The sequence below is a fragment of the Neoarius graeffei genome, chromosome 24 (genome assembly GCF_027579695.1).
Source record: "Neoarius graeffei isolate fNeoGra1 chromosome 24, fNeoGra1.pri, whole genome shotgun sequence".
Classification (NCBI taxonomy): domain Eukaryota; kingdom Metazoa; phylum Chordata; class Actinopteri; order Siluriformes; family Ariidae; genus Neoarius; species Neoarius graeffei.
In genome coordinates this window covers 16027026-16053775 of record NC_083592.1, presented here as the reverse complement: position 1 = coordinate 16053775, position 26750 = coordinate 16027026, and the positions used below count along the sequence as shown (strand labels likewise).

At 41.0% G+C, this 26750-nt stretch overlaps 1 protein-coding gene across 1 annotated transcript in view; it reads left to right on the top strand.

Moving 5' to 3' along the window:
* Window positions 1–601: 601 nt before the first annotated feature.
* inpp5jb (inositol polyphosphate-5-phosphatase Jb) overlaps window positions 602–26750 on the top strand; it is a 66369-nt gene continuing 40220 nt past the window's right edge. The window contains exons 1-3 of the mRNA XM_060906787.1: window positions 602–768; window positions 16864–17354; window positions 21394–21501. Coding sequence (XP_060762770.1) covers window positions 16870–17354; window positions 21394–21501 — 593 coding nt within the window. The 5' untranslated portion in view covers window positions 602–768; window positions 16864–16869. The remainder of the gene's footprint in view (window positions 769–16863; window positions 17355–21393; window positions 21502–26750) is intronic.

Below are 26750 nucleotides of genomic sequence, written 5' to 3'. Positions count from 1 at the left end.
GGAGAGACTGCCTGCACACAGTACTAGTATTAATAGGTTTTTTTCTTACATGAAAGCTGAGGCATTTATATTATATTTTAAGGTAACTTCATGTTGTGCTGTGAGGTTCTATGCACTCTAACTTTTGAACCAACAGGTGCATTTGGATAAGTAAAGCCTATTTTTCTGCATTTTTGTAGTCCTGGTAATCTTTTATATCGGTGAAGTTGTTCATAGGACCATTTCTCAGTGTCTTTGTTTTTTTTTAATCAATAGTTTTTCAGTAATAACTTAATATTTAACACATCACTCAATTTTAATCACAAAAAGAGAAGAGAAAATCGCAACTTTCACTTCCTCCCGCAATGTAATCGCAACAAAAACCTAAAAAACACCGCAACTTTCATCGCAATTTTTTGTAAAAAGGCCCGCGGAATCCTGGGGGGACTGATAATCAAACTAAGGCTTGCAATCGATAAGAAAAGATGCCTTTGCTATGGAGGAAATGCAAATGAGCTGCGTTTGATGCCACATCCTCTGGAATGCGCGCGGTGTCTGGAGCTGGACCACGTGACCAGGCGGTTAGCGTGACGTGAGCGTTGATCACATCTCAGACGGAAAGACGAGGCTCGGGCTGCAGTATGGAAAGCCGTCGGTATCAAAACTGGTAGCCGTCACGCGCTTTGCGCCATACTGTCGGGACCCGCAGGAGAAGCGGAGCGCGCGCGCTGTTCATGCGGTTCTTCCGCGTGCTGCTGAAGGTCTGATCCGACACCGTGACGTAAACCGGTAAGAAAACAGGCTTGATTACATCACAGACCTTTTCAACTGGAAGCTTTATAAACAAGCTCCCGAATGCTTGCATTATTTTATTATTGCACGATTCCACCTGCACTACATCTCTTGACACCATGGCTTGTGATTGTCACTGCACGTGCTCGGTTCATATACAGTAATGTAGCCTATATGACAGCTTATAACAGTGAAGCTTTTATATTATTGATGCACATATACAGATCACAGCCTGTCACACTTCATTCACAGTGCTGCTGCTATCACTGATCACCAGGAAGCACCGAATTCCCTTGAGAACTCTAACTTAGTATCACGGTTCTTTTTGGATCACTTGCATTTTTATATATAGCTGGTGACATTAAAAGGGCGTGACACAGCAAGAGTGTTCATCTGTTTGGGTTGTCCTCTAGGAAGACTGTTTGTCAGAAATACTTTTTTATTTTTTCCCTCCCAATTCTCCCCTATATATCTAGGAATGATGTTTGTATGCAACATTATAACTAAAACTATGGAAGTATTTCCATATCACAGTATTCCATCACATCACCTCCTGTAAGCACACAGTCGTCTCCTGACCTTAGACATTCACGTCAGTGTCTGTAAACCAGAAATACAAGACCAAGAAAATGATGAAGGGATTCACTTCCTTGAATTTGTTGCGCTTTGCTGGATTCAAGGGAAATGCAGTTCATGTGTTCAGGCAACACAAGAATTTGACAGATTGCGCCTTTGAGTCCTGCTCTAAAAATAAGGGATGTGGAAAACTGCTGAAGGTCATTTTGCTGGTGTGTTTGTAGCATGAAGCCTGTATTCACTCCCAGAGCATGTATAACCAAATGCGCACCTCTGATTTGACCATGGTGATCTCATTAAGCATGTCTAATTTCCCAGCCTTGCAATCTCTTCAGCATCTCTGAGATTCAACCAAATAAGCAACACGCAGCTCAGGGCATAATCAGCAGGAGCAATTTTCATTCGCCGTGCAGCTTAGTGTGGACCAGTCGATGAGATTTAATCCACATCTTTTTAGTTGCTGTGTGGCTTGTCATATAAATTGTCTTGTCGTAGAAATCCAATATGAAATTGGCACAGCAATTCTTAAATCTTATTCTTATTAAATCTAATTCTTAAATCTTGAAGTGCCATTCCACCATTGGATATATTCTTTGGCATAAAATACAATATATTTTATGACAACATGACTAGACAGAGAAATCTTTTAGCTTCAAAATGATATATCAAACATAATTTTTTGACAACGACAAGTATATTAATTTTGCGACCAAAGTCACCTACCCTTTTAATTTCCGCGCGGTAGTGAAATGTGATGTCATCGGCAGGTTCCCCTTCTTGTGTACCACGTGTCGGTCTATTTTTAGACCAGGAAACCCCCAAATTGAGAGAGTCATTTCTCCTTGTATATGGGGGCCAAAAAAATTGCGAAAAATTTTGAGTTAATCTTTCAGTTAGCTAGATTTGTTGGTATTAGCTAGATTTATTGGTATTATTTTTATCGCGTTCTATCCGCCATTGCTGATAATATGTGCCACGTCACACGTCACGTGGTACGCAAGAAGGGGAACCTGCCGATGACATCACGCGCGAAAATTAAAAGGGTAGGTGACTTTGGTCGCAAAATTAATATACTTGTCGTTGTCAAAAAATTATGTTTGATATATCATTTTGAAGCTAAAAGATTTCTCTATCTAGTGATACCATTTATATATGTTGTCAAAATATATTGTATTTTATGCCAAAGAATACATCCAATGGTGGAATGGCACTTTAAGCACTCTCCGAAAAGATGCTGATAGTGAGACGGACGCTTATCTAACTTATCGAAATCGAAGAATGTCATACTGTGACATGCTCATTACAGTCAGAATGCAGTTGAAGAGACCTGAGTGCATGAACAATGTTTTTGTTTTTTGTTGGGTTTTTTGCATTTTTCCCTCCTTGCTTGCTCATTTGCGTCCTTTAGTCTAATATTGCTATTTAGAAAGAGGTGTGAAATATGTGCCTGACAGCACAAAACAGCTTAATGTCTCAGACAGCTAGTTCAAGGACCTGACGGAGAAACACTGACATCAGCTAAATACTGAACCTTGGGGGGAAAAAAAAAAGCTGATTGATTTTGCATCACTTTGTATTTGTAAAAGGGGTGAAGCTATAGACAGTGAATTGTTGTGTTTTGCATTCAGGTAATACTGACAGCATGTGACATTTTGAAGCAGAATGAGCATGTGTGTACGGGGTGGGGGGTTGTTGCTTGCAAAGCTTTAATGATGTGTGACTTTGTCAAAACAATCAAGAACAGTTATCAGATTCCTGACAACACCAATGACATCCATAGCCCCGAGTCTGAGAGCTCATAATAAGCACTGATGTCTGGGTAAATAGGATCCCTTAACGAAGAGACAGGAGGCAAAGTTGGAGGTGGCAGAGTTGAGGATGTTAAGGTTTGCGATGGGAGTGACAAGGTTGGACAGGATAAGGAACGAGCACATCAGAGGGACAGCACATGTGGAGAGCTTGGGAATTAAGCTAAGAGAGATGAGACTGAGATGGTATGGGCACATCCTGAGAAGAGATGCAGAGCATGTTGGAAGGAGAATGTTGAGGATGGAGCTGCCAGGCAAACGAAAACGAGGAAGGCCAAAGAGGAGATACATGGATGTAGTGAGAGAGGACATGAAAGTGGCAGGTGTGGTAGAGAAGGATGCGGAAGACAGGGAGCAATGGAGACGAAAGATCCGCTGTGGCGACCCCTAATCGGAAGCAGCCAAAAGAAGAAGAAGAAGTCTGGGTAAATAGGATGGTATTTCAGTCCAGAGAGATGAGACGAGACATCATGACGTGAAACGTGACGTAGTCTACCTGCTGCGTATTTTACAAAAGGATTTATAAAGTAACTCATAGTGCAGGCTCTCAGTATGATGATTGCTCATTTTGATCCCTACAGTGGTGCTTGAAAGGTTGTGAACCCTTTAGAATTTTCTATATTTCTGCATATGACCTAAAACATCATCAGATTTTCACAGAAGTCCTAAAAGTAGATAAAGAGAACCAAGTTAAACAAATGAGACAAAAATATTATACTTGGTCATTTATTTATTGAGGAAAATGATCCAATATTACATATCTGTGAGTGGCAAAAGTATGTGAACCTCTAGGATTAGCAGTTAATTTGAAGGTGAAATTAGAGTCAGGTGTTTTCAATCAGTGGGATGACAATCAGGTGTGAGTGGGCACCCTGTTTTATTTAAAGAACAGGGATCTGTCAAAGTCTGATCTTCACAACACATGTTTGTGGAAGTGTATCATGGCACAAACAAAGGAGATTTCTGAGGACCTCAGAAAAAGCGTTGTTGATGCTCATCAGGCTGGAAAAGGTTACAAAACCATCTCTAAGGAGTTTGGACTCCACCAATCCACAGTCAGACAGATTGTGTACAAATGGAGGAAACTCAAGACCATTGTTACCCTCCCCAGGAGTGGTCGACCAACAAAGATCACTCCAAGAGCAAGGCGTGTAATAGTCAGCGAGGTCACAAGGGACCCCAGGGTAACTTCTAAGCAACTGGAGGCCTCTCTCACATTGGCTAATGTTAATGTTCATGAGTCCACCATCAGGAGAACATTGAACAACAATGGTGTGCATGGCAAGGAGAAAGCCACTGCTCTCTCAAAAAAGAACCTTGCTGCTCATCTGCAGTTTGCTAAAGATCACGTGGACAAGCCAGAAGACTACTGGAAAAATGTTTCGTAGATGGATGAGACCAAAATAGAACTTTTTGGTTTAAATGAGAAGCGTTATGTTTGGAGAAAGGAAAACACTGCATTCCAGCATAAGAACCTCATCCCATCTGTGAAATATGGTGGTGGTAGTATCATGGTTTGGGCCTGTTTTGCTGCATCTGGGCCAGGATGGCTTGCCATCATCGATGGAACAATGAATTATACCAGTGAATTCTAAAGGAAAATGTCAGGACATCTGTCCATGAACTGAATCTCAAGAGAAGGTGGGTCATGCAGCAAGACAACGACCCTAAGCACACAAGTCATTCTACCAAAGAATGGTTAAAGAAGAATAAAGTTAATGTTTTGGAATGGCCAAGTCAAAGTCCTGACCTTAATCCAATCGAAATGTTGTGGAAGGACCTGAAGCGAGCAGTTCATGTGAGGAAACCCACCAACATCCCAGAGTTGAAGCTGTTCTGTACGGAGGAATGGGCTAAAATTCCTCCAAGCCGGTGTGCAGGACTGATCAACAGTTACCGCAAACGTTTAGTTGCAGTTATTGCTGCACAAGAGGGGTCACACCAGATACTGAAAGCAAAGGTTCACATACTTTTGCCACTCACAGATATGTAATATTGGATCATTTTCCTCAATAAATAAATGACCAAGTACAATATTTTTGTCTCATTTGTTTAACTGGGTTCTCTTTATCTACTTTTAGGACTTGTGTGAAAATCTGATGTTTTAGGTCATATTTATGCAGAAATATAGAAAATTCTAAAGGGTTCACAAACTTTCAAGCACCAATGTATGATGAGATGTTTGGTGGATTGGGTGTGGTGGTGGAATTTATTGTTTGGTATTGAAACTTCCCAGTGTTCTGAGTACAGGATGCAGCTCTCCTGGTTGCAGGAGTTCATCAGGGAGTTCATCAACATATCAACATTTTGCAGTGCACCACAAATTCGCTGAAATTCCGTAATGAGATGGTAACTGTAATTTGACTAATAAGAATGATAGAAGAACAAGAACAACAACAACTTTCTTCATTACACATCCATTTGTGAAATTCCTCTTCCATCTGAAGCAGTGAACACACCCATGAGCAGTGAGCACACACACATACCCAGAGCAATGGGCAGCTATGTTCCAGCATCTGAGGAGCAGTTGGGGGTTAGGCGCCTCGCTCAAAGGCGCCTCGCTCAAAGGCACCTCAGCCTAAGGCCGCCCCATGTTAACCTAACCTAACCTAATAAGCATGAGGACATCAATATCATAAGGAGTTGTTATTGGTGAGATCTTTGGGAACTTTGCTGTGTTGCTGTTCTGTTTGATAATTGTTCGAGTCCACTGGAGATACAGTATGCGCACATATGCTCTTCCAGAAATCATCAATAATTGGTAGCTGTAAAGTAGGCTTCTTCCCATGTTCCTGCTTGGCTAGAAGATGCATTCAGTGTCAGACCCCTGGAATGTTAAGGGCTCAAAGACTTTCCTTTCCATTCCATTCCATTCCATTCCATTCCATTCCATTCCAGGCATTTAGCAGATGCTCTTATCCAGCGCAACATACAACAAGTGCAAAAGTCAGGTACAAGAAGTGCTGAAGTTCTAGACAAGAAAGTTCTAGTGACAAATGAACAAGTGACAGAATAACACTTAATGTAATATTATGTGGGGCAGCACGGTGGTGTAGTGCTTAGCACTGTTGCCTCACAGCAAGAAGGTCTTGGGTTCGAGCCCAGTGGCCGACGAGAGCCTTTTTGTGTGGAGTTTGTATGTTCTTCCCATGTCTGCGTGGGTTTCCTCTGGGTGCTCCAGTTCCCCCTATAGTCCAAAGACATGCAGGTTAGGCCAATTGGTGGCTCTAAATTGGCCGTAGGTGTGAATGTGAGTGTGAATGGTTGTTTGTGTCTACCTGGCGACTTGTCTAGGGTGTACCCCACCTCTTGCCATAGTCAGCTGGGATAGGCTCCAGCTTGTCTGCGACCCTGCACAGGATAAGTGGCTACAGATAATGGATGGATAGGTAATATTCTGTTGAAGTCACAGCAAACAGCCAAGGAAAACAAGTCAACCATACAAATGAGCTGACAAAGTAGAGAATAATAAAATCCCAACGGTTAACCCCAGGCTAGACAGAACACAGCCTGGGTTGATCAAGACCGCTAAGACAGCTACGTGATTACACAGTGAGCAGGGAAGCAGGGGAGAGGTGCAGCCTGAAGAGGTGAGTCTTCAGTCTGCGCTTGAAGGTGGTCAGGGAATCGGCAGTTCTGACCTCGATGGGAAGGCCATTCCACCAATGGGGAACCAGGACCGACAGCAGTCTTGAGCTGGCTGGGCAGGAACGGAGAAGTTTTAGATCCTCTTGGAACTAAAATGACAGAAGGCTGAGGGCATATTGGAAAAGTGTCAGTCCATGCCTGTGGATGAAGAGTGAAGGGAATTTTTGGCACACTTAGCTCCTGACCAGTACAGAAATAATTTACATCGTCTGCATGTGCTGTCGCTAAGAAACCATAAAAACCCTGGTTAATTCTTTCCACTTCACCTTTAGTTTTATGATAATGATAAGTCAATGATACATAGATGATAAGTAGAGGTTAAACTCTGATCCTAGGCTTAAAAATGGGTTGGTTTTATTGTGAATCCAGTTCATCATATGATAAGAGGTCATTGGTATGCTTGACTGATAAGGTTTGCTCCATTCAATTCAGTTCTATCTGCATGCCATCTTTAATACAAGACATACATACATGTAAGGAATGGACGTAGATTTAGATCTCTAAAGAGCAGGCCAGATGAGGAAGAAACCTTGAGAGAAACCAGATTCAGGCAATACTTTGAGTTGAAAGGATGTTCATGATGAGTGTTTTGTGAATAAGGGTCCTGGGATGAGCGCAGCAGCAGTTCAGCAGCATTACATTACATTATATTACATTAAGGTGACTAGATTTCTGAGAAGAAAACCAGGGACATTTTCGGTTCAGTGGTGAAAATATCATGAAAATACCTAATGTTTTCATCTTTGTAAAAGGGGAGCATTTCTGGTTTTCATGTATTTTGATCATGCATTGCATAAAAAGTGGGATTTTCCTCACTGAGTGCACTGTAGGCCGATTCTGCAACTGCTTTAGGTGAACATTAATTAAGGACAATGTGAAAATCTCTGGTATGGGTACATAGTTTAGATTTATAGATTATTAAATTGTCGGCTAGTTGAAACATGTTTTAAATCCATGAAAGTATATATATTAAATTAATTACCATATATGCCACTAGTAATGGACAATGTATTTAAAAATATACAAAACACACTTTAAATAAACAGTTTACTTCAATCCAAGCAATTTCAAGGTATGGTAACATATCATCCATCCATTATCCGTAACTGCTTATCCTGTGCAGGATCCCGGGCAAACTGGAGCCTATCCCAGCTGACTATGGGCGAGAGGCAGGGTACACCCTGGACAAGTCACCAGATCATCGCAGGGCTGACACATGGAGACAAATAACCATTCACACTCACATTCACACCTACGGTCAATTTAGAGCCTTCAGGTAGCCTAACCTGCATGTCTTTGGACTGTTGGGGAAACCGGAGCACCTAAAGGAAACCCACACAGACACGGGGAGAACATGCAGACTCCACACAGAAAGGCCCCCATCGGCCGCTGGGCTCGAACACAGAACCTTCTTGCTGTGAGGTGACAGTACTATCCTGTACAGGGTTGCAGGCAAGCTGGAGCCGATCCCAGCTGACTATGGGCAAGAGGTGGGGTACACCCTGAACAAATTGCCAGGTCATCGCAGGGCTGACACATAGACAACCATTCACGCTCACACCTACGGTCAATTTAGAGCCACCAATTAGCCTAACCTGCATGCCTTTGAACTGTGGAGGAAACCAGAGCACCCAGAGGAAGCCCACACGGACACAGGGAGAACATGCAAACTCCACACAGAAAGGTCCTTGTCAGCCGCTGGGCTTGAACCCAGAACATTCTTGCTGTGAGGTGACAGTGCTAACCACTACACCACCGTGCTTCCAGTAACTTATTATTATTGTTGTTGTTGTTGTTGTTGAGGATACAAATGATTCCCGATCTCCCATAGCCTAAATTGTATCCATAGCCGAACTGATGACCTAGCTTAAATGAGTAGCCTTAATCAAAATGCGTAGTCCGCTACACATCACAACAAATTATACAAATTAATGACACTTTGGTAACATTACCATAAGCCTACAGCTTTACATCGCCAGCTACTCTGCGGAATAACACACCAATTTGTGTGTAAATTAGCTTATGCTGTTGAACTGTTACGGTTTTACCTCAGCTGGATTTCTGTTACAGCAACGCTACATCTAGCAACAACTTCAGCTGACTGACTGGTGCTGCACTGAGCTTTCTCCTGCTAGCAGGGGCGTGTTTAGCCTATTTTTGGGGGTGCTCAAGCACCCCCAAAAACGAGCTCAGCACCCCCTAGCTCAGCACCCTCAAAAACACTGCTTTTGGACGTAATTTTCAGAAATAAGTGCCCTTGCGCACTGCGCAATGAATGTGTGCGCGGGCGTGTGTGTGTTCTTGAATTCACCTGTTACGTGATAGTTCTATGACCAGTAAAATACCTCTCCTCCTTGCGTCCCCATTGGGTTGCCTGTCTGCGCGAGTGCTTGCTACGACATGGTGGTTTTTTTAACTGGATTCCACGCCGATGAGGAACTCGAAGTAGCACCTGAGTATTACTGGCATAGCGAGATGTGAAGGTACGGACTGGAGTTAAGTAATTAACAATTACCACTGTTCAAAATGAATAGCTCCAACATTACAAATGCAGTAGTAGGTCTTGTTTAGTTAAAAATATAACTTAAATATTGTAAATGTGTAGATATCATAGTTTATTGGGTCAGCTTCTGTTAAAACATTGCATAAGTCTAGTCTTGTCTAGTCTAGTCTTCTTGTCTAGTTAAGTCTAGACTAAATGCGGAATAAACGTGGAAACACTGTCGTTCAAGCCAGGTGCCTCTGTCAGCTCTGGGGGCTAAGCACCCCCAAAGATCAGATGCTAGAATCGCCCCTGCCTGCTAGCATTGACCGCAGTAGGCTACGGTTTTTTAGGTAAACTGCTACATCTCAGTACAGTGTGACAAGCAATGTTATGTCATATACAACATCGCAAAATGTAGCTTACACATTTAAAGGCTAAATAACAGATAACAAACAATGTCACTTAGGCCTACAAGAAAAGACTATGCTTCACCTGTCCAGGAGTGGAGGAAGCAGTCTGTTAAAGCTGAATGAATGACTTTAGTTTAGGCAAAGATTCTAGGGCTCTGCTAAAAAGTTGTTTCTCAGCTCCACCAATCAAAATACTGGAAAGGCTATCGCCAGAGGTGTTCTAGAACATCTCTGATATCGGCCTGAGACTGTCTTAAAGTGATCCACAAAATAATATGCAAGGTGTCTGCTGAAATATGGTAGATGTTTTGGTCTGTTTTTTGTTCTGTTTTTTTCTTCTGGGTTTGTTGGTCATAGTTAAAAACAGGGACATTCCTGGGGACAGGCCACCAAAAACAGGGACTGTCCCCAGAAAATGGGGGAATCTGGTCCCCCTACATTACAGGCATTGAATAGACACTCTTCTCCAGAGCAGCCTGGGGGGTTAGGTGCCTTGCTCAAGGGCAGTTCAGTCATTCCTGCTGATCCAGGGAATCAAACCAGCAACCTCTTGGCTTCAAAGCTGCTTTCCTAACCATTAGGCCATGGTGTTCCCTAAGATCAGCACTTCTCAGGTACAAATTTATACTATTCTGGTGAAATTATCCAAAGCAGCAAGCCTGAGTCCTGGTTTACCTCATCGTTGGCTTTTCAAAAATACAGATTAAAATATATTTCCAGCTATTATCAACTGTTCTTTTTTTTTTTTACCCAATCACTGCTGTCACAACATCCACACGTCAGACAAGCTTGGTCAACGTATGTACTCTCTGGAGTATTTGTGTGTGTGTGCATTCTGATTTAAGGTAGCCAGTTTTAGAAAATGCTGTTTGTTCAGCTGCATTAAACACATCCTACTGCAAGAATTCATCTGACCCTTCGAAAAAAGACAAAAAGGACTAAGGAAGGGGTGATGGAGGAGTGTGTAATAGCCTATTTATTAACAGCTGTTTACTTCCAACAACTTAAAAATAAAGTGAGCCAAAAAGAGGAAAGATGCCAGACAAGACAAAAAGCTTTTCACTGCGATACCCATGATGCAGTTCACATAGAACCTTGTTATAAACTTTCAGCTTATAACAACAACATAATAAATGCTGACATTGAACCTCATTTCTCAAGCGGATCGTCTGTCTCCATCTCTTCCTTCTCAAGCTGTATCCGGATGGATTTATTCATAAATTGTTTGTGTAAACATTTACAGAAGAAAGATGATATTCGTGAAAATCTTTAAATTCTGAAAAACCTTCACATCCTACTACATCCTGAGTGAGTGTAAATTTGCACACAAGAAGACTAACTAATGTAAACCTTAACTTGACTGACTTCATATTATTTGCATGGATTACTGCATTTATACGGAATATACTGTCAAGTTTAAATGGCTTTTTTTTTTTTTTATTACGTTTGCAGCATTTACCAGACAACATTCTCCTGTGTGATTTATAGAAGAGCTTTAGAGTTTCAAAAACATGTCCTCATGCTAAATTACGAGGTCAGGGATTCAGAGTACCATCAAAATATTTTGTGAAAACAAGTGGCTTTATATTATGGCATTAATTAAAGAAAGAAAGCGAACCAACACAAATTAATAAATTAAGACAATTAAAGTAATCATTCATTTGTGACAAAAGAAATGGGGATGTATAAACAGAGTATAGTATGCTGGTTTGTCTGCGCAGAGCCGTAAGCCATAGACAAACCCTTCAGCTGATGGACACTTTAGAGCTCACTTATTATTCATCTCATCTCATTATCTCTAGCCGCTTTATCCTTCTACAGGGTCACAGGCAAGCTGGAGCCTATCCCAGCTGACTACGGGCGAAAGGCGGGGTACACCCTGGACAAGTCGCCAGGTCATCACAGGGCTGACACATAGACACAGACAACCATTCACACTCACATTCACACCTACGGTCAATTTAGAGTCACCAGTTAACCTAACCTGCATGTCTTTGGACTGTGGGGGAAACCGGAGCACCCGGAGGAAACCCACGCGGACACGGGGAGAACATGCAAACTCCACACAGAAAGGCCCTCGCCGGCCCCGGGGCTCGAACCCAGGACCTTCTTGCTGTGAGGCGACAGCGCTAACCACTACACCACCGTGCCGCCTCACTTATTATTATTATTATTATTATTATTATTATTATACGCCAATCAGCCGTAACATGAGTTGAATTGAATAACATTGATTATCTCATTACAATGGCACCTGTCAAGGGGTGGGATATACTAGTGCATCTCAAAAAATTAGAATATTATGAAAAAGTTCAATATTTTCCATCAGTTATTTAAGAAAGTGAAAATGTTATATATTATAGACTCATTACACATAAACTAAAATGTTTCAAGCATTTTTCTATTTTAATTTTAATCAGTATGGCATATAGTACAAAAACATAAAAAAACCATCTCAAAATATTAGAATATTTCATTTCGAGTTTGAGTAAAACAGTATGAACACAGTGTATCTCTCAGTCTAGTTCAGTACACACAACCACAATCATGGGGAAGACTGCTGACTTGACTGTTGTCCAGAAGATGATCACTGATGCCCTCCACAAGGAGGGTAAGCCACAAAAGGTCATCGCTGAAAAGGGTGGCTGGAAAAGGTGCACAAGCAACAGGGATGGCCACAGTCTTGAGAGGATTGTCAAGAAAAGTTGATTCAAGAACTTGGGAGAGCTTCACAAGGAGTGGACTGAGGCTGGTGTCAGTGTATCAAGACCCATCACGAACAGACATCTTCAAGAAAGGGGATACAACTTTCGCATTCCTAATATCAAGCTACTCCTGAGCCAGAGACAATGTCAGAAGTGTCTTATCTGGGCTAAGGAGAGAAAGAAATGGACTGTTGCTCAGTGGTCCAAAGTCCTCTTTTCAGATGAAAGTACATTTTGCATTTAATTTGGAAATCACGGTTTTAGAGTCTGGAGGAAGAGTGGAGAGGCACAGAATCCAAGGTGTTTGAAGCCCAGTGTGAAGTTTCCACAGTCTGTGATGATTTGGGGTGCCATGTCATCTGCTGGTGTTGGTCCACTGTATTTTATCAAGTCCAAAGTCAACACAGCCATCTACCAGGAGATTTTAGAGCACTTCATGCTTCCATCTGCTGACAAGCTTTTTGGAGATGCTGATTTCCTTTTCCTGCAGGACTTAGCACCTACCCACAGTGCCAAAACTACTACCAAATGGTTTGCTGACCATGATATTACTATGTTTGATTGGCCAGCCAACTTGCCTGACCTGAACCCCATAGAGAAGTTTTTGTGAAGATTTTTCTATCCTGTTTTTTGTTCCTGATCATGTCTACCTGCTCCTGTGTTTTTGACCTCCTGGCCTGTTTTTGACTATCGATTTTCGCCTAAAGCCTACTGTACCTTTTGCCCTTCTGCCGTCTACTTCATTAAAGAAGTTTTCGTTTTACACTGCCTGTTTTCTGAGTCTGCTCTTGGGTCCTCACTTCACCTCAGCTCACCACTTCTGACCGTATATCTGTAGTTTGGTTTTTCTGCTGATATTTCTTGCATTAATGATTGATTTCATTGCCCATGCACAGCGAGACCCCGTTGCTATTCGGATTTTTACCTCTTCAGCAATGTTGTTGTCAGATGTTACAGTTGACCCCAAGTATTTGAAGCTGATTACCTTTTCTAATACAAGGTTACTGATATACACACATACACACACAAGAACATCCAAATATTCTGTAATACATTTCTCTTTTAATTTTAACCACTGACTTGTGTGCTTTTAAAAACAATACTGTGAAACCTTGATAATTTTTGACTAGCTTATCTCACTGTGAAAATTTCACACTCTGTAGTTTCCAGGTTCGAGCTGGTTTGAGGGTTTGAAGTCATTTGTGTTTTTGACTGGTCTGTTTGCTGCTAGGTTGGAGAACATGATATCTTGCTGTGTGATGTGGTTCTGGTGTCTCTGTTTTGGGGCGGTGTTTGTACATGTGTATGTATCAGTATATAGGAGGTGTTATAAATTGTTCCATAGTTCTGCTCAAGGTAGCCACTTCTGTCTCATATGTTCCCTTGAACAGCCAACAGTGGTAGATTAATATTTGGATTGACATCTTCAGTGTGGAATTACAGTGTGAAGGTAAAGGTTATAGAGTGTTCATTAGCACAGTCAAGCATAAAGACAAGGTCAGTCCGGTGTTGGCCTGAACACAATATTATTAAAGGTAAGCAGAATCTAGGTTAAAGTGTGGCCTGGTTTACAAACAAACAGTAATCAGAGATGGCTCAGACTGCTATGGTAAGACTTGGCGCCTGCGGCTGAGCATAAATACAACCATATTTGCAGATGCTGGTTGTTGTAGTGCTGATAGTATGATGTGGGTGAAGAAATGGCTGGAGGTATGACTTGAGAAATTGTGAACAGTGGCATTTTGTTCTAACCTTTTATTTGTGTTATTGAATGAGGAAAATGTAAATCTCTATAATCTCTCCATTAGCCCGTTCATTTTTCATGTAATGTTCCATTAGATCACAGAGTTCTGTTTCATTCATTCTTAGTCAATGAAGAGAAGAGAAACGTTACACTTATACTTAATTGTAAATCTCCTTCAACTACATCTTTAAAAAAAACATTTAAATTTCCCTACATCCCCTCATACAGGATGTGTGAAATGGCATTTATAAGATTTTTTTTCTGTCTTTAGCCTGGTGTTATCCTAAGCAGAAATAGTGATTTCCTATATAGTACATATAATAAAACATTTTCACGATAGGTTGATTTTTTTTTTCAGCTCGTCACCTTTATTCTCACTTCTCTGTAATGTCAGTTAGCCATAGGTTCCTGATTCTCGATTTGATCTAAATGGTTCCTCTTTTATGGAAAAAAACAACACACTGTAATGTATTGGAAAACACTGTGCAATATACACTCACTGGTCACTTTATTAGGAACACCCATCCATCCACCTGCTGTTTTATGCAGTTATATAATCAGCCGATCCCTTGACAGCAGCACAATGCATAAAGTCATGCAGATACAAATCAAGAGCTTCAGTTAATGTTCACAATGTTCAAACATCAGAATGGGAAAAATTGTAATCTCAAAGTGTGACTTTCACTGTGGCATGGGTGTTGGTGCCAAATGGACTGGTTTGAGAATTTCAGAAACTGCTGATCTCCTGGGGTTTTCACACACAACAGTCTCGAGAGTTTACACACAGAATGGTGCGATAAACAAAAAATAGTGAGTGAGTGAGTGAGTGACGATGGTTCTGTGGGTGGAAACAAACACCTTGTTGATAAGAGAGGTCAGAGGAAAATGGCCAGATTGGTTTGAGCTGCCAGGAAGGATATAGTAACTCATGACAACTATTTACAACCGTGGTGAGCAGAAAAGCATCTCAGCATGCAACAGCAGAAGAACACATTGGGTTCCACTCCTGCAGCCAAGAACAGGAATCTTAGAATCAAGAACAAGTTCCTATGAAAGTGGACGGTGAGTGTATTAGGGATATAATGATATATTTCTAATACTAGGGATAATATCAGGGATAGTATATTAATATTACTTTTAATAATAACTTTTTAAATAACTTTTTAAATAATAACTTTTAATAATATATTATACAACCACAATTCAGAAAAAGTTGGGATGCTGTGTAAACTGTAAATAAAAACAGAATGTGAAAATTTGCAAATCATGGAAACCCTATATTTCATTGAAAATAGTACAAAGACAACATATCAAATGTTGAAACAGAGAAATTTTATTGTTTTTTGAAAAATATATGCTCATTTTGAATTTGATGTCAGCAACATGTTTCAAAAAAGTTGGGACAGGGGCATGTTTACCACTGTGTTGCATCACTTCTACTTTTAACAACACTGTAAATGTTTGGGAACTGATGAGACCAGTTGCTGAAGTTTTGAAAGAGAAATGTTGTCCCATTCTTGCCTGATGCACAATTTCAGTTGCTCAACAGTTCGGGGTCTCCTTTGTTGTATTTTGTACTTCATAATGCACCAAATGTTTTAAATGGGAAACAGGTCTGGACAGCAGGCAGGCCAGTTTAACACCTGGACTCTTTTACTACGGAGCCATGCAGTTTTAATATGTGCAAAAAGTGGTTTGTCTTGCTGAAAGAAGGAAGGCCTTCTCTGAAAAAGATTTTGTCTGGATGGCAACATATTGCTCTGAAACGTGGATATATCATTCAGCATTAATGATGCCTTCCCAGATGTACAAGCTACCCATGTCATGTGCGCTAATGCACCCTCATATATGGTTTCAACTTGCATTTGTGGATGCAGTAATGAACTGTTTTCATAGACGGTGGTTTTCTGTAGTGTTCCTGAGCCCATACAGTCATTTCCACTACAGATACGTGTCTGCTTTTAAAGCAGTGTCGCCTGAGGGCCTGAAGGGAGCTTGATCATATGACCACATGACACAAATATTTGCGTTTGTAGAAAATACAACCTGCTAGAAATATAGTCCTCTTTGGTCATTTCATTGCTGTCCGGATACAAGAGTTTAATCACTGAGATGTGTAAAAAAATTATTAATTGCACAGAAAAAGCAGGTGCAAAAGTCTTCCTAATAAAGTGGCCAGTGAGTGTATATGCACACGTAATATGTCGTCAATCCCTTTTCCCAATCCCTGTATTTATGATTAGCAGAATGCGGTTTAAAACAGATGAGACAGACAAGAGGCTCGACTCAGTAATAATGGACCCTAACAAACAGCACACATAAGGCCTGCAGTTGTTTTTTCTCGAGGACACCTTCAGCCACAGGGGATATGATTTCATTACATTACATTACAGGCATTTAGCAGATGCTGTTATCCAAACCAATGTACAAGGAGCACACACACATATACCAAATGCCTGGGGACTGGTGGGGGGGTCAGGTGCCTTGCTCAAGGGCACTTCAGCCATGTACTGTATTTTCCTGTCAGGCCAGAGACTGAAATCAGTAACCCTTTGGGCCCAAGGCTGCTTCTCTAACCTTTAGGCCATAGCTCCATGGTTCGATTATATGTAGCAAATTATACAATAGTTCATTTCAGTCCAGTAATTTGATTGGACAAACAGTGTTCCAAGAGTATTGATGTTTAGTATCTACTCTATATATTACTTTGTTACAGACAAGAATGGAGCAGCATAGCCAGAGGAATCCTGATGTCCAATCCTCTTCTGAAGAACCGAAAGTATCTACAGAGGCTCTTCTTCCAGGGTCAGAGAGCTGTTCATCTTCACCCAGTACACCACCTGTAGCTCCGGCTAGGCCAAAGAGGCCCCAGAGAACCCCCCGGGTAGAAGAATCCACTGACACATCAAACCCTGAGGTTCCAGACTGCCCTGAATTGAACCAGGAGAAAGCCGACACTTCTGCTTTCCACAAGGCCAGCCAACCATCAGGTCCAGCCCAGCAACTTCATGATGACAAACCCTGTAGACCATCCACTTTGGCTGGACATAGTGGTGCAGCAAGGAGCCACATCTCAATGAGAGCAGCCTCGCTTCCTCAGGCACCATCCTACAAACCGCCACTCACAGATTCTGCCGTTCACCCTCAGAGAGCGCTTTCTGTAGCTGGAACAGCTGATACAAATCCTCAATCTGACGAAGATTTCAGGTAACCGCAAGCCACATTCTACTGTAATCAACATATTAATGGTGTCATGTTCTCCCCATATCCACATGGCTTTCCTCCAGCAAACATGGCAGCATGTGGATTGGCAAAGGTACGGCGTAAACTGTGAATGAATGTGTATGTACATGGTGCTTTGTCATGGATTGGCATCCCATCTAGGGTGTATTCCCACCTCACACCCAGTGGATTTGTATCAGATGTATTCCAGACCAGGATAAAGTGGTTAATGAAAATGCGTGAGTGTGATTAGTGCTAGCCTAGACGTTTCTGAGGCAAACTGTTCTGAAAGTACGGAAGAAACTGTTAGCCATCTACACTAACCTTGGGTCTATATCTAGAAGACTGATGTGGGTATTGTATAGTAAACAGTGTACACAGGGTCTTATATAACACACACTCCATAGAAATGGGTTTTTAAAATGTGTGTGGGGGGTTTGTGAGATGCGTGTTTATCATTTTTGGAATGAGTCTCCAGTGTCAGAGCTTTGTATGTCTTTGTATCAGAGGTAAAGATGTTACTTTAAGTCTATAGGATGGGGTTTTGTGGTTATGACTATGAGGTGTCATTCTTTTTAATAAAACATTGTAATCATTGTTGTGGTATAAGAGGAATAAAACACTACAGGACGTGATGTTATGAGAAAATAATCAACTTTTACATAACAGTAACTTCTCATCACCCCACCCCAATCCACTGTTGATTATTTTCATTGTTGAATATATACAGTACATACAGTACTGTGCAAAAGTCTTAGACACCCGATTTTTTTCATCCAAACTTTGTTATAGATTTCTATTTTATGACTTCTACATTAGCAAGTCAGTACAAAAAACACTTTAGAGTTCCAAACGTTCGTTTTCCAGCACAAAATAAAATGTTACTGAAAAAAAAAGTTTGTATCTGGGCAGCATATTACATAAGAGAGCACTTTTCAGATTTAAAAAGAAAACATAATGAAGGCTACTGGGTTTTGGTGCCAAATCAAGAAGCAAGTGTGACAGTCAAAGTGTCCAGAAGAACTGTGGCTGGTTCTGCAAGATGCTCAATAAAACCTACAGCTCATTTCCTTATAAAACTGCACTCATTGGACCTGAGACTACTTTTTTTTTTTAAGCAAAGGGTCATCTCACACCAAATATTGACTTTATTTCGTTTATTATGGCTTACTGCTTTTTATATATTTTTTTAAAATGTTGAAATACAACCCCGATTCCAAAAAAATTGGGACAAAGTACAAATTGTAAATAAAAACGGAATGCAATAATTTACAAATCTCAAAAACTGATATTGTATTCACAATAGAACATAGACAACATATCAAATGTCAGAAGTGAGACATTTTGAAATTTCATGCCAAATATTGGCTCATTTGAAATTTCATGACAGCAACACATCTCAAAAAAGTTGGGACAGGGGCAATAAGAGGCTGGAAAAGTTAAAGGTACAAAAAAGGAACAGCTGGAGGACCAAATTGCAACTCATTAAGTCAATTGGCAATAGGTCATTAACATGACTGGGTATAAAAAGAGCATCTTGGAGTGGCAGCGGCTCTCAGAAGTAAAGATGGGAAGAGGATCACCGATCCCCCTAATTCTGCGCCGACAAATAGTGGAGCAATATCAGAAAGGAGTTCGACAGTGTAAAATTGCAAAGAGTTTGAACATATCATCATCTACAGTGCATAATATCATCAAAAGATTCAGAGAATCTGGAAGAATCTCTGTGCGTAAGGGTCAAGGCCGGAAAACCATACTGGGTGCCCATGATCTTCGGGCCCTTAGATGGCACTGCATCACATACAGGCATGCTTCTGTATTGGAAATCACAAAATGGGCTCAGGAATATTTCCAGAGAACATTATCTGTGAACACAATTCACCATGCCATTCGCAGTTGCCAGCTAAAACTCTACAGTTCAAAGAAGAAGCCGTATCTAAACATGATCCAGAAGCGCAGACATCTTCTCTGGGCCAAGGCTCATTTAAAATGGACTGTGGCAAAGTGGAAAACTGTTCTGTGGTCAGATGAATCAAAATTTGAAGTTCTTTATGGAAATCAGGGATGCCGTGTCACTTGGACTAAAGAGGAGAAGGACGACCCAAGTTGTTATCAGCGCTCAGTTCAGAAGCCTGCATCTCTGATGGTATGGGGTTGCATTAGTGTGTGTGGCATGAGCAGCTTACACATCTGGAAAGACACCATCAATGCTGAAAGGTATATCCAGGTTCTAGAGCAACATATGCTCCCATCCAGACGACGTCTCTTTCAGGGAAGACCTTGCATTTTCCAACATGACAATGCCAAACCACATACTGCATCAATTACAGCATCATGGCTGCATAGAAGAAGGGTCCAGGTACTGAACTGGCCAGGCTGCAGTCCAGATCTTTCACCCATAGAAAACATTTGGCACATCATAAAACAGAAGATACGACAAAAAAGACCTAAGACAGTTGAGCAACTAGAATCCTACATTAGACAAGAATGGGTTAACATTCCTATCCCTAAACTTGAGCAACTTGTCTCCTCAGTCCCCAGACGTTTACAGACTGTTGTAAAGAGAAAAGGGGATGTCTCACGGTGGTAAACATGGCCTTGTCCAAGCTTTTTTGAGATGTGTTGTCTCATCTCATCTCATCTCATTATCTCTAGCCGCTTTATCCTTCTACAGGGTCGCAGGCAAGCTGGAGCCTATCCCAGCTGACTACGGGCGAAAGGCGGGGTACACCCTGGACAAGTCGCCAGGTCATCACAGGGCTGACACATAGACACAGACAACCATTCACACTCACATTCACACCTACGGTCAATTTAGAGTCACCAGTTAACCTAACCTGCATGTCTTTGGACTGTGGGGGAAACCGGAGCACCCGGAGGAAACCCACGCGGACACGGGGAGAACATGCAAACTCCACACAGAAAGGCCCTCGCCAGCCCCGGGGCTCGAACCCAGGACCTTCTTGCTGTGAGGCGACAGCGCTAACCACTACACCACCGTGCCGCCCGAGATGTGTTGTTGTCATGAAATTTAAAATCACCTAATTTTTCTCTTTAAATGATACATTTTCTCAGTTTAAGCATTTGATATGTCATCTATGTTCTATTCTGAATAAATTATGGAATTTTGAAACTTCCACATCATTGCATTCCGTTTTTATTTACAATTTGTACTTTGTCCCAACTTTTTTGGAATCGGGGTTGTATTTAATTGAATTATTTTTAAGCCTACATCATTTCTTTACATGTGCCTAAGACTTTTGCACAGTACTATAAATTGCCTTAATTAATCTCTACCAGTTACGTTCTCTTTTATTCATGGCACATTTTACTTTGACCTCCATTAATAGACTTGATATCAGATACAATGTGGAAATGTGACAAATACGCACAACAACCTGTTAACATTCGTTTGTTTTTTTGTCATTCTTTGCTCTCATTGTGTTTTTGCACTATTTCTACAGCACTGCTGTATTTTCATATTCATGTGCTCACACATACTGTATAGAATATAATATGTGTTTATCATTAAACCTTTATTTTTCAACATCCGTTAAGTCACAGCATTCCACTATTAGTTGAAGAATCAGCCTGCTGTAACCCAAGATGTGTCTCAGAGGAGCCCTGCAGATAATAGGAGATATTTATGGATCTTTCCATTATTCTGTGCCTCTCCTCCATGTTCATACAACTCACCCCCCCTTCTTTCCTGCTCTCCACATGAGTGTTTTGAGAATGAGAAGACTCCTCTAGCTGCTGATTAATGATTATGGTTAATGGACTGAGAATATGGAGAGGGAAATAATGGAACCAAATTATAGACTATCAAAAGGGAAACTTGATCACCTCTAGAGCATTAACTGAAGGCATCAATAAATGAAATTTTAAAATGGAAGAAACGTATAAAGCTCACGCACTCAAACACCACTAATTATCTGTGATATAGATGTCCTATATTTATTATTTCCTGTTCATTATGAATGGCTCGCTGTTTTTTTACTCTGATCTCTCACTTTGCCAACAGAGTGCACATAAGCACATGGAACGTGGGCTCAGCCGTGCCCCCAGATGACATCACTTCCTTGTTGGGGCTGAACGTAGGCGATGGAAATACAGACATGTATATTGTAGGGTAAGAGCTACTCTGCCGGCTGTTTTGAACTTGCTAATCTTGAGCATCATCCTGGTGAAGGTGAATAAGCAAATAATGCAAAGGTACAATGCAAATAAAGAGGATGAGCTACTTTGTTAGTCATACAGTGTTTATGACTGGTTCATTATATCCTTGTCTTGTATATGTTGTGTCTCATAACTTGCTGCATAGCTAATATATTTTATATTAAGATATAAAAGGGATATAGTATATTAGATAATCATACATGTCAACCTTTGGTTGAACAAATCTGTATAACCAACCTCCAAAATCCTTATTTCCCTTATAAAATACTTATAAGATGCAAAATAAAATTTGAATGATAATTAATGATACATTGGTGCTTAAAAGTTTGTGAACCCTTTAGAATTTTCTATATTTCTGCATAAATATGACCTAAAACATCCTCAGATTTTCACACAAGTCCTAAAAGTAGATAAAGTTCAAGTTCAAATCAACTTTATTGTCAATAATGCCATATGTGCAGGACATACAGAGAATTGAAATTGCGTTTCCCTCTTATCCGCAGTGCAAACAGTAATAAACATGAAATATAAAATATAGGTACAAGATGTAAATTATAAAAAGGAAAAAAGGGGGTAGGGAAAAAAACGGGGGGGGGGGGGGGGGGGGAGTTTACACACACAAGCTAAAGCTATCTAAGAAAAGACAAGACAGTGGCAATCCAGAAAGTGCAAATGTGGCAGTGTGAACAGAATTAACGGTATAAATTTAAATGTGACGAATGACAATATAAACAGAATGAACAATGTAAACGGGAACAGCAGTCTGACATTATAGTAATTATCAGTATAAATATAAATAAATAAATGGCAGTATGAGCAGAATTTTCAGTGTAAGTATAAATATGGCAGATATGACAGTATAAACAGTGTAGCAGTGAAGTCTATCAAAGATTACAGATGTATAAAGTGTAAACAGTGTTGTGAACAGTTTTTATATAGTGCAATTAACTATTAAAAAAAAAAAGGCAGTATGAGCAGAATTTTCAGTGTAAGTATAAATATGGCAGTTAGGGGCTGGTGCTCTAGCTCTTTTCAGTCTGCGGAGGAAGTAGAGGCGCTGCTGAGCTTTCCTGGCCAGCGATGCGGTGTTGCTGCTCCAGGAGAGATCCTCGGTGAGGTACACACCCAGGAACTTGGTGCTGCTCACTCTCTCCACAGCGGCACCATTGATGGTCAGTGGAGGATGCTGGGTGGAGGCTCTCCGGAAGTCGACAACCATCCCCTTCGTCTTCTCCACATTAAGAGAGAGATTGTTGTCTCTGCACTGCATGGCCAGTTGGCTCACCTCGTCCCTGTAGTATGACTCATCATTGTTGTTAATGAGTCCCACCACAGTCGTGTCATCCGCAAACTTGATGAAGAGGTTGCTGTTGTGTGTTGGTGTGTAATCATGGGTCAGCAGGGTGAAGAGAAGGGGGCTGAGCACACATCCTTGGGGGGCCCCTGTGTTCAGAATGATGGTGCTGGATGTGTTGCTGCCGACCCGGATTGCCTGTGGTCTTCCGGTCAGGAAGTCCAGCAACCAGTTGCAGAGGGAGGACCCAGTTAAACAAATGAGACAAAAATATTATACTTGGTCATTTATTTATTGAGGAAAATGATCCAATATTACATATCTGTGAGTGGCAAAAGTATGTGAACCTTTGCTTTCAGTATCTGGTGTGACTCCCTTGTGCAGCAATAACTGCAACTAAACATTTCCGGTAACTGTTGATCAGTCCTGCACACCGGCTTGGAGGAATTTTAGCCCATTCCTCTGTGCAGAACAGCTTCAACTCTGGGATGTTGGTGGGTTTCCTCACATGAACTGCTCGCTTCAGGTCCTTTCACAACATTTTGATTGGATTAAGGTCAGGACTTTGACTTGGCCATTCCAAAACATTAACTTTATTCTTCTTTAACCATTCTTTGGTAGAACGACTTGTGTACTTAGGGTTGTTGTCTTGCTGCATGACCCACCTTCTCTTGAGATTCAGTTCATGGACAGATGTCCTGACATTTTCCTTTAGAATTCGCTGGTATAATTCAGAATTCATTGTTCCATCAATGATGGCAAGCCATCCTGGCCCAGATGCAGGAAAACAGGCCCAAACCATGATACTACCACCACCATGTTTCACAGATGGGATAAGGTTCTTATGCTGGAATGCAGTGTTTTTCCTTTCTCCAAACATAACGCTTCTCATTTAAACCAAAAATTCTATTTTGGTCTCATCCATCCACAAAACATTTTTCCAATAGCCTTCTGGCTTGTCCATGTGAACTTTAGCAAACTGCAGACAAGCAGCAATGTTCTTTTTGGAGAGCAGTGGCTTTCTCCTTGCAACCCTGCCATGCACACCATTGTTGTTCTCCTGATGGTGGACTCATGAACATTAAGATTAGCCAATGTGAGGGAGGCCTTCAGTTGCTTAGAAGTTACCCTGGGGACCTTTGTGACCTCGCTGACTATTACATGCCTTGCTCTTGGAGTGATCTTTGTTGATCGACCACTCCTGGGGAGGGTAACAATGGTCTTGAATTTCCTCCATTTGTACACAGTCTGTCTGACTGTGGGTTGGTGGAGTCCAAACTCTTTAGAGATGGTTTTGTAACCTTTTCCAGCCTGATGAGCATCAACAACGCTTTTTCTGAGGTCCTCAGAAATCTCCTTTGTTTGTGCCATGATACACTTCCACAAATGTGTTGTGAAGATCAGACTTTGATAGATCCCTGTTCTTTAAATAAAACAGTGTGCCCACTCACACCTGACTGCCATCCCATTCATTGAAAACACCTGACTCGAATTTCACCTTCAAATTAACTGCTAGATGTTCACATACTTTTGCCACTCACAGATATGTAATATTGGATCGTTTTCCTCAATAAACAAATGACCAAGTATAATATTTTTGTCTCATTTGTTTAACTGGGTTCTCTTTATCTACTTTTAGGACTTGTGTGAAAATCTGATGATGTTTTAGGTCATATTTATGCAGAAATATAGAAAATTCTAAAGGGTTCACAAACTTTCAAGCAACACTGTATATCCCAGTTACTTTTTATTCAATATTAATAACAATAAACCTTCAGAATAAATACAAAACTCCAATGTTTGACAAAAACACAAAGTGTCACTCTAATGTTCTGAATTGTACTCCATGGCAGCTTTTTTAGCCGATTATGTTCATTTATGCTCAGTTAACTTACCTCAAGACTTCATCAAGAGTTTTGAATATTTCTGCACTTGTACCAACATTGCAGACTGGCATGTCCAGTCTCCTAGACCAGCCTTTCTCAACCGGGATGCCGCGGCACCCTGGGGTGCCGTCTGGCTTCATTGGGGTGCCGTCAAAAAATTATATATTCTAACATTGAAATAAATAAAATGAGTTAAAATTCCAAAAAATGATAGTTACACTAATGCAGCTCATCGCCGCCTCATGCATCATCAAAATTTGTCTCACGGCCCCCTTTCCCATGTCACAACCTCACTGCCGAGGTCAGCGTATGGTCAGCGTGATTGCGTATATTTTATATGGGGATGCCTTGAGAATTTGCATACTTCTGAAGGGTGCCGTGACTGAAAAAAAGGTTGAGAAACGCTGTCCTAGACTTTGAACCTTTATCTGTGTCAAAAATCCTGACAAGCACGGCCAATCTCTTATCACACTTTTTGTCATTAGATTCGTCAGTCATTACTGAATAAGGTGACGTCTTGCAATGTTCTACAACAGGCCTTGTTGCATCAGGTGCCAAGCATTTCTTAATGATTTGAGTCGTTTTGGTCCTCTTTGAATTAAATTTCTTTGCAATGTCACTGTCAGGAAACAAAGACGGCACTACATCTGTGAAGTGGTCTGCAACAAGCATTGGCAAATTGTGCTGGGCTATAAAATTTGCCAAAATCACCTCAGCCTTTGTCACAGTTGATGGTGTCTTCTTCTTCTTGGTGTCTTCTTTGTGAAGAATGTCATTGGTTTCTGATTTTGTTTGTTCAGCAAGTTTCCGCTGATGTAGTTTGGTCTTGAAATGTTCACGCACATCGTAGATGCCTGATGCATCTATGATGAATTAAGATACCTTAACATCTCTGACACAAAGTGTGCAGTGGGCATATTCGTCTCCCTGCAAATGCAGTAATTGCACCATTGAACTGTTCCATCCAACTTGAACTAAAATGCCCACTACCTTGTGTTTTCTGTCTTTTCTTTGGTTGACTAAGTCTGCCACTTAGATCGAAGTTGTTCAGTCTGAAATCTTTCTTGACAAGCAGTATCCTCAATCTCTGATGAACTTAACTCTAACGATGATTATTAAAACGCTATCTGACCTCGTTTCGATTCAAAATTAAGTAAGAAATGTACCTTGCTTCTCTGCAATATCGAACTGTGTTTGACAACAATTCGCTCTCAAATGTACATCTCCAGACATGCGCACATCATTATACATTCATACTTTTGTAAAAGCGACTGTGCCAATGTTTGGTTGCGCGGCAAATGTAACAATTTAAGCTTAGACAGGAATCCAGTCTATGAAATCTTAGCATGAAGCTTGCTGCGCGACCCGACACTAGAACCAGTTAAGACTGACAATAATCCTATCGCTTATGTCAGCGAAGCAGGAAGTTGTATAATCGATGTTTATCAGAGTCCAGCATTCACACATGTGGTATGAGACAGGATTGCTCACAATGTATTTTCTGAATAAATAATCATTTAACATTTGACTTTTGGTGAGAAATTCCCATATAGATAAACATATATGGCTGTATAGGTTCATTTTTGTTGAAAATCTGTATAGCCTAGGTCACAACTGGCCGTACGTGCTCCTACGTGCAAAAAACGCAAGAAACGCACGGAGGGCGCACGTGTGATGTGCTGATTTTCGAGCCGTAGACTGGCCGCAGAGGTTCTTTGTCATGTCAAACAAACTCTATGGGCGCTTATGTTTTTTTCAGGTTGCAAGACAAACTTACGGCCAACGTGCATCTTTCTCCACGAACAAAAAAAATGCAGCGATTTGGGAAACGCCAAAAAATCGCACGGCCAAAAGATCGTACGTCCGGTTGTGACCTAGGCTTATGAATTACGGCAAAACTATTTAACTTGACATGTATGGACATGTATGTCAACTGTGCTCAGAATGTGTAGTTAAGTGTGAGATGTACAGTATATGTTTAGTCTGGGTTATATCATTACTGTTATAGTCATCAAAAGAGTT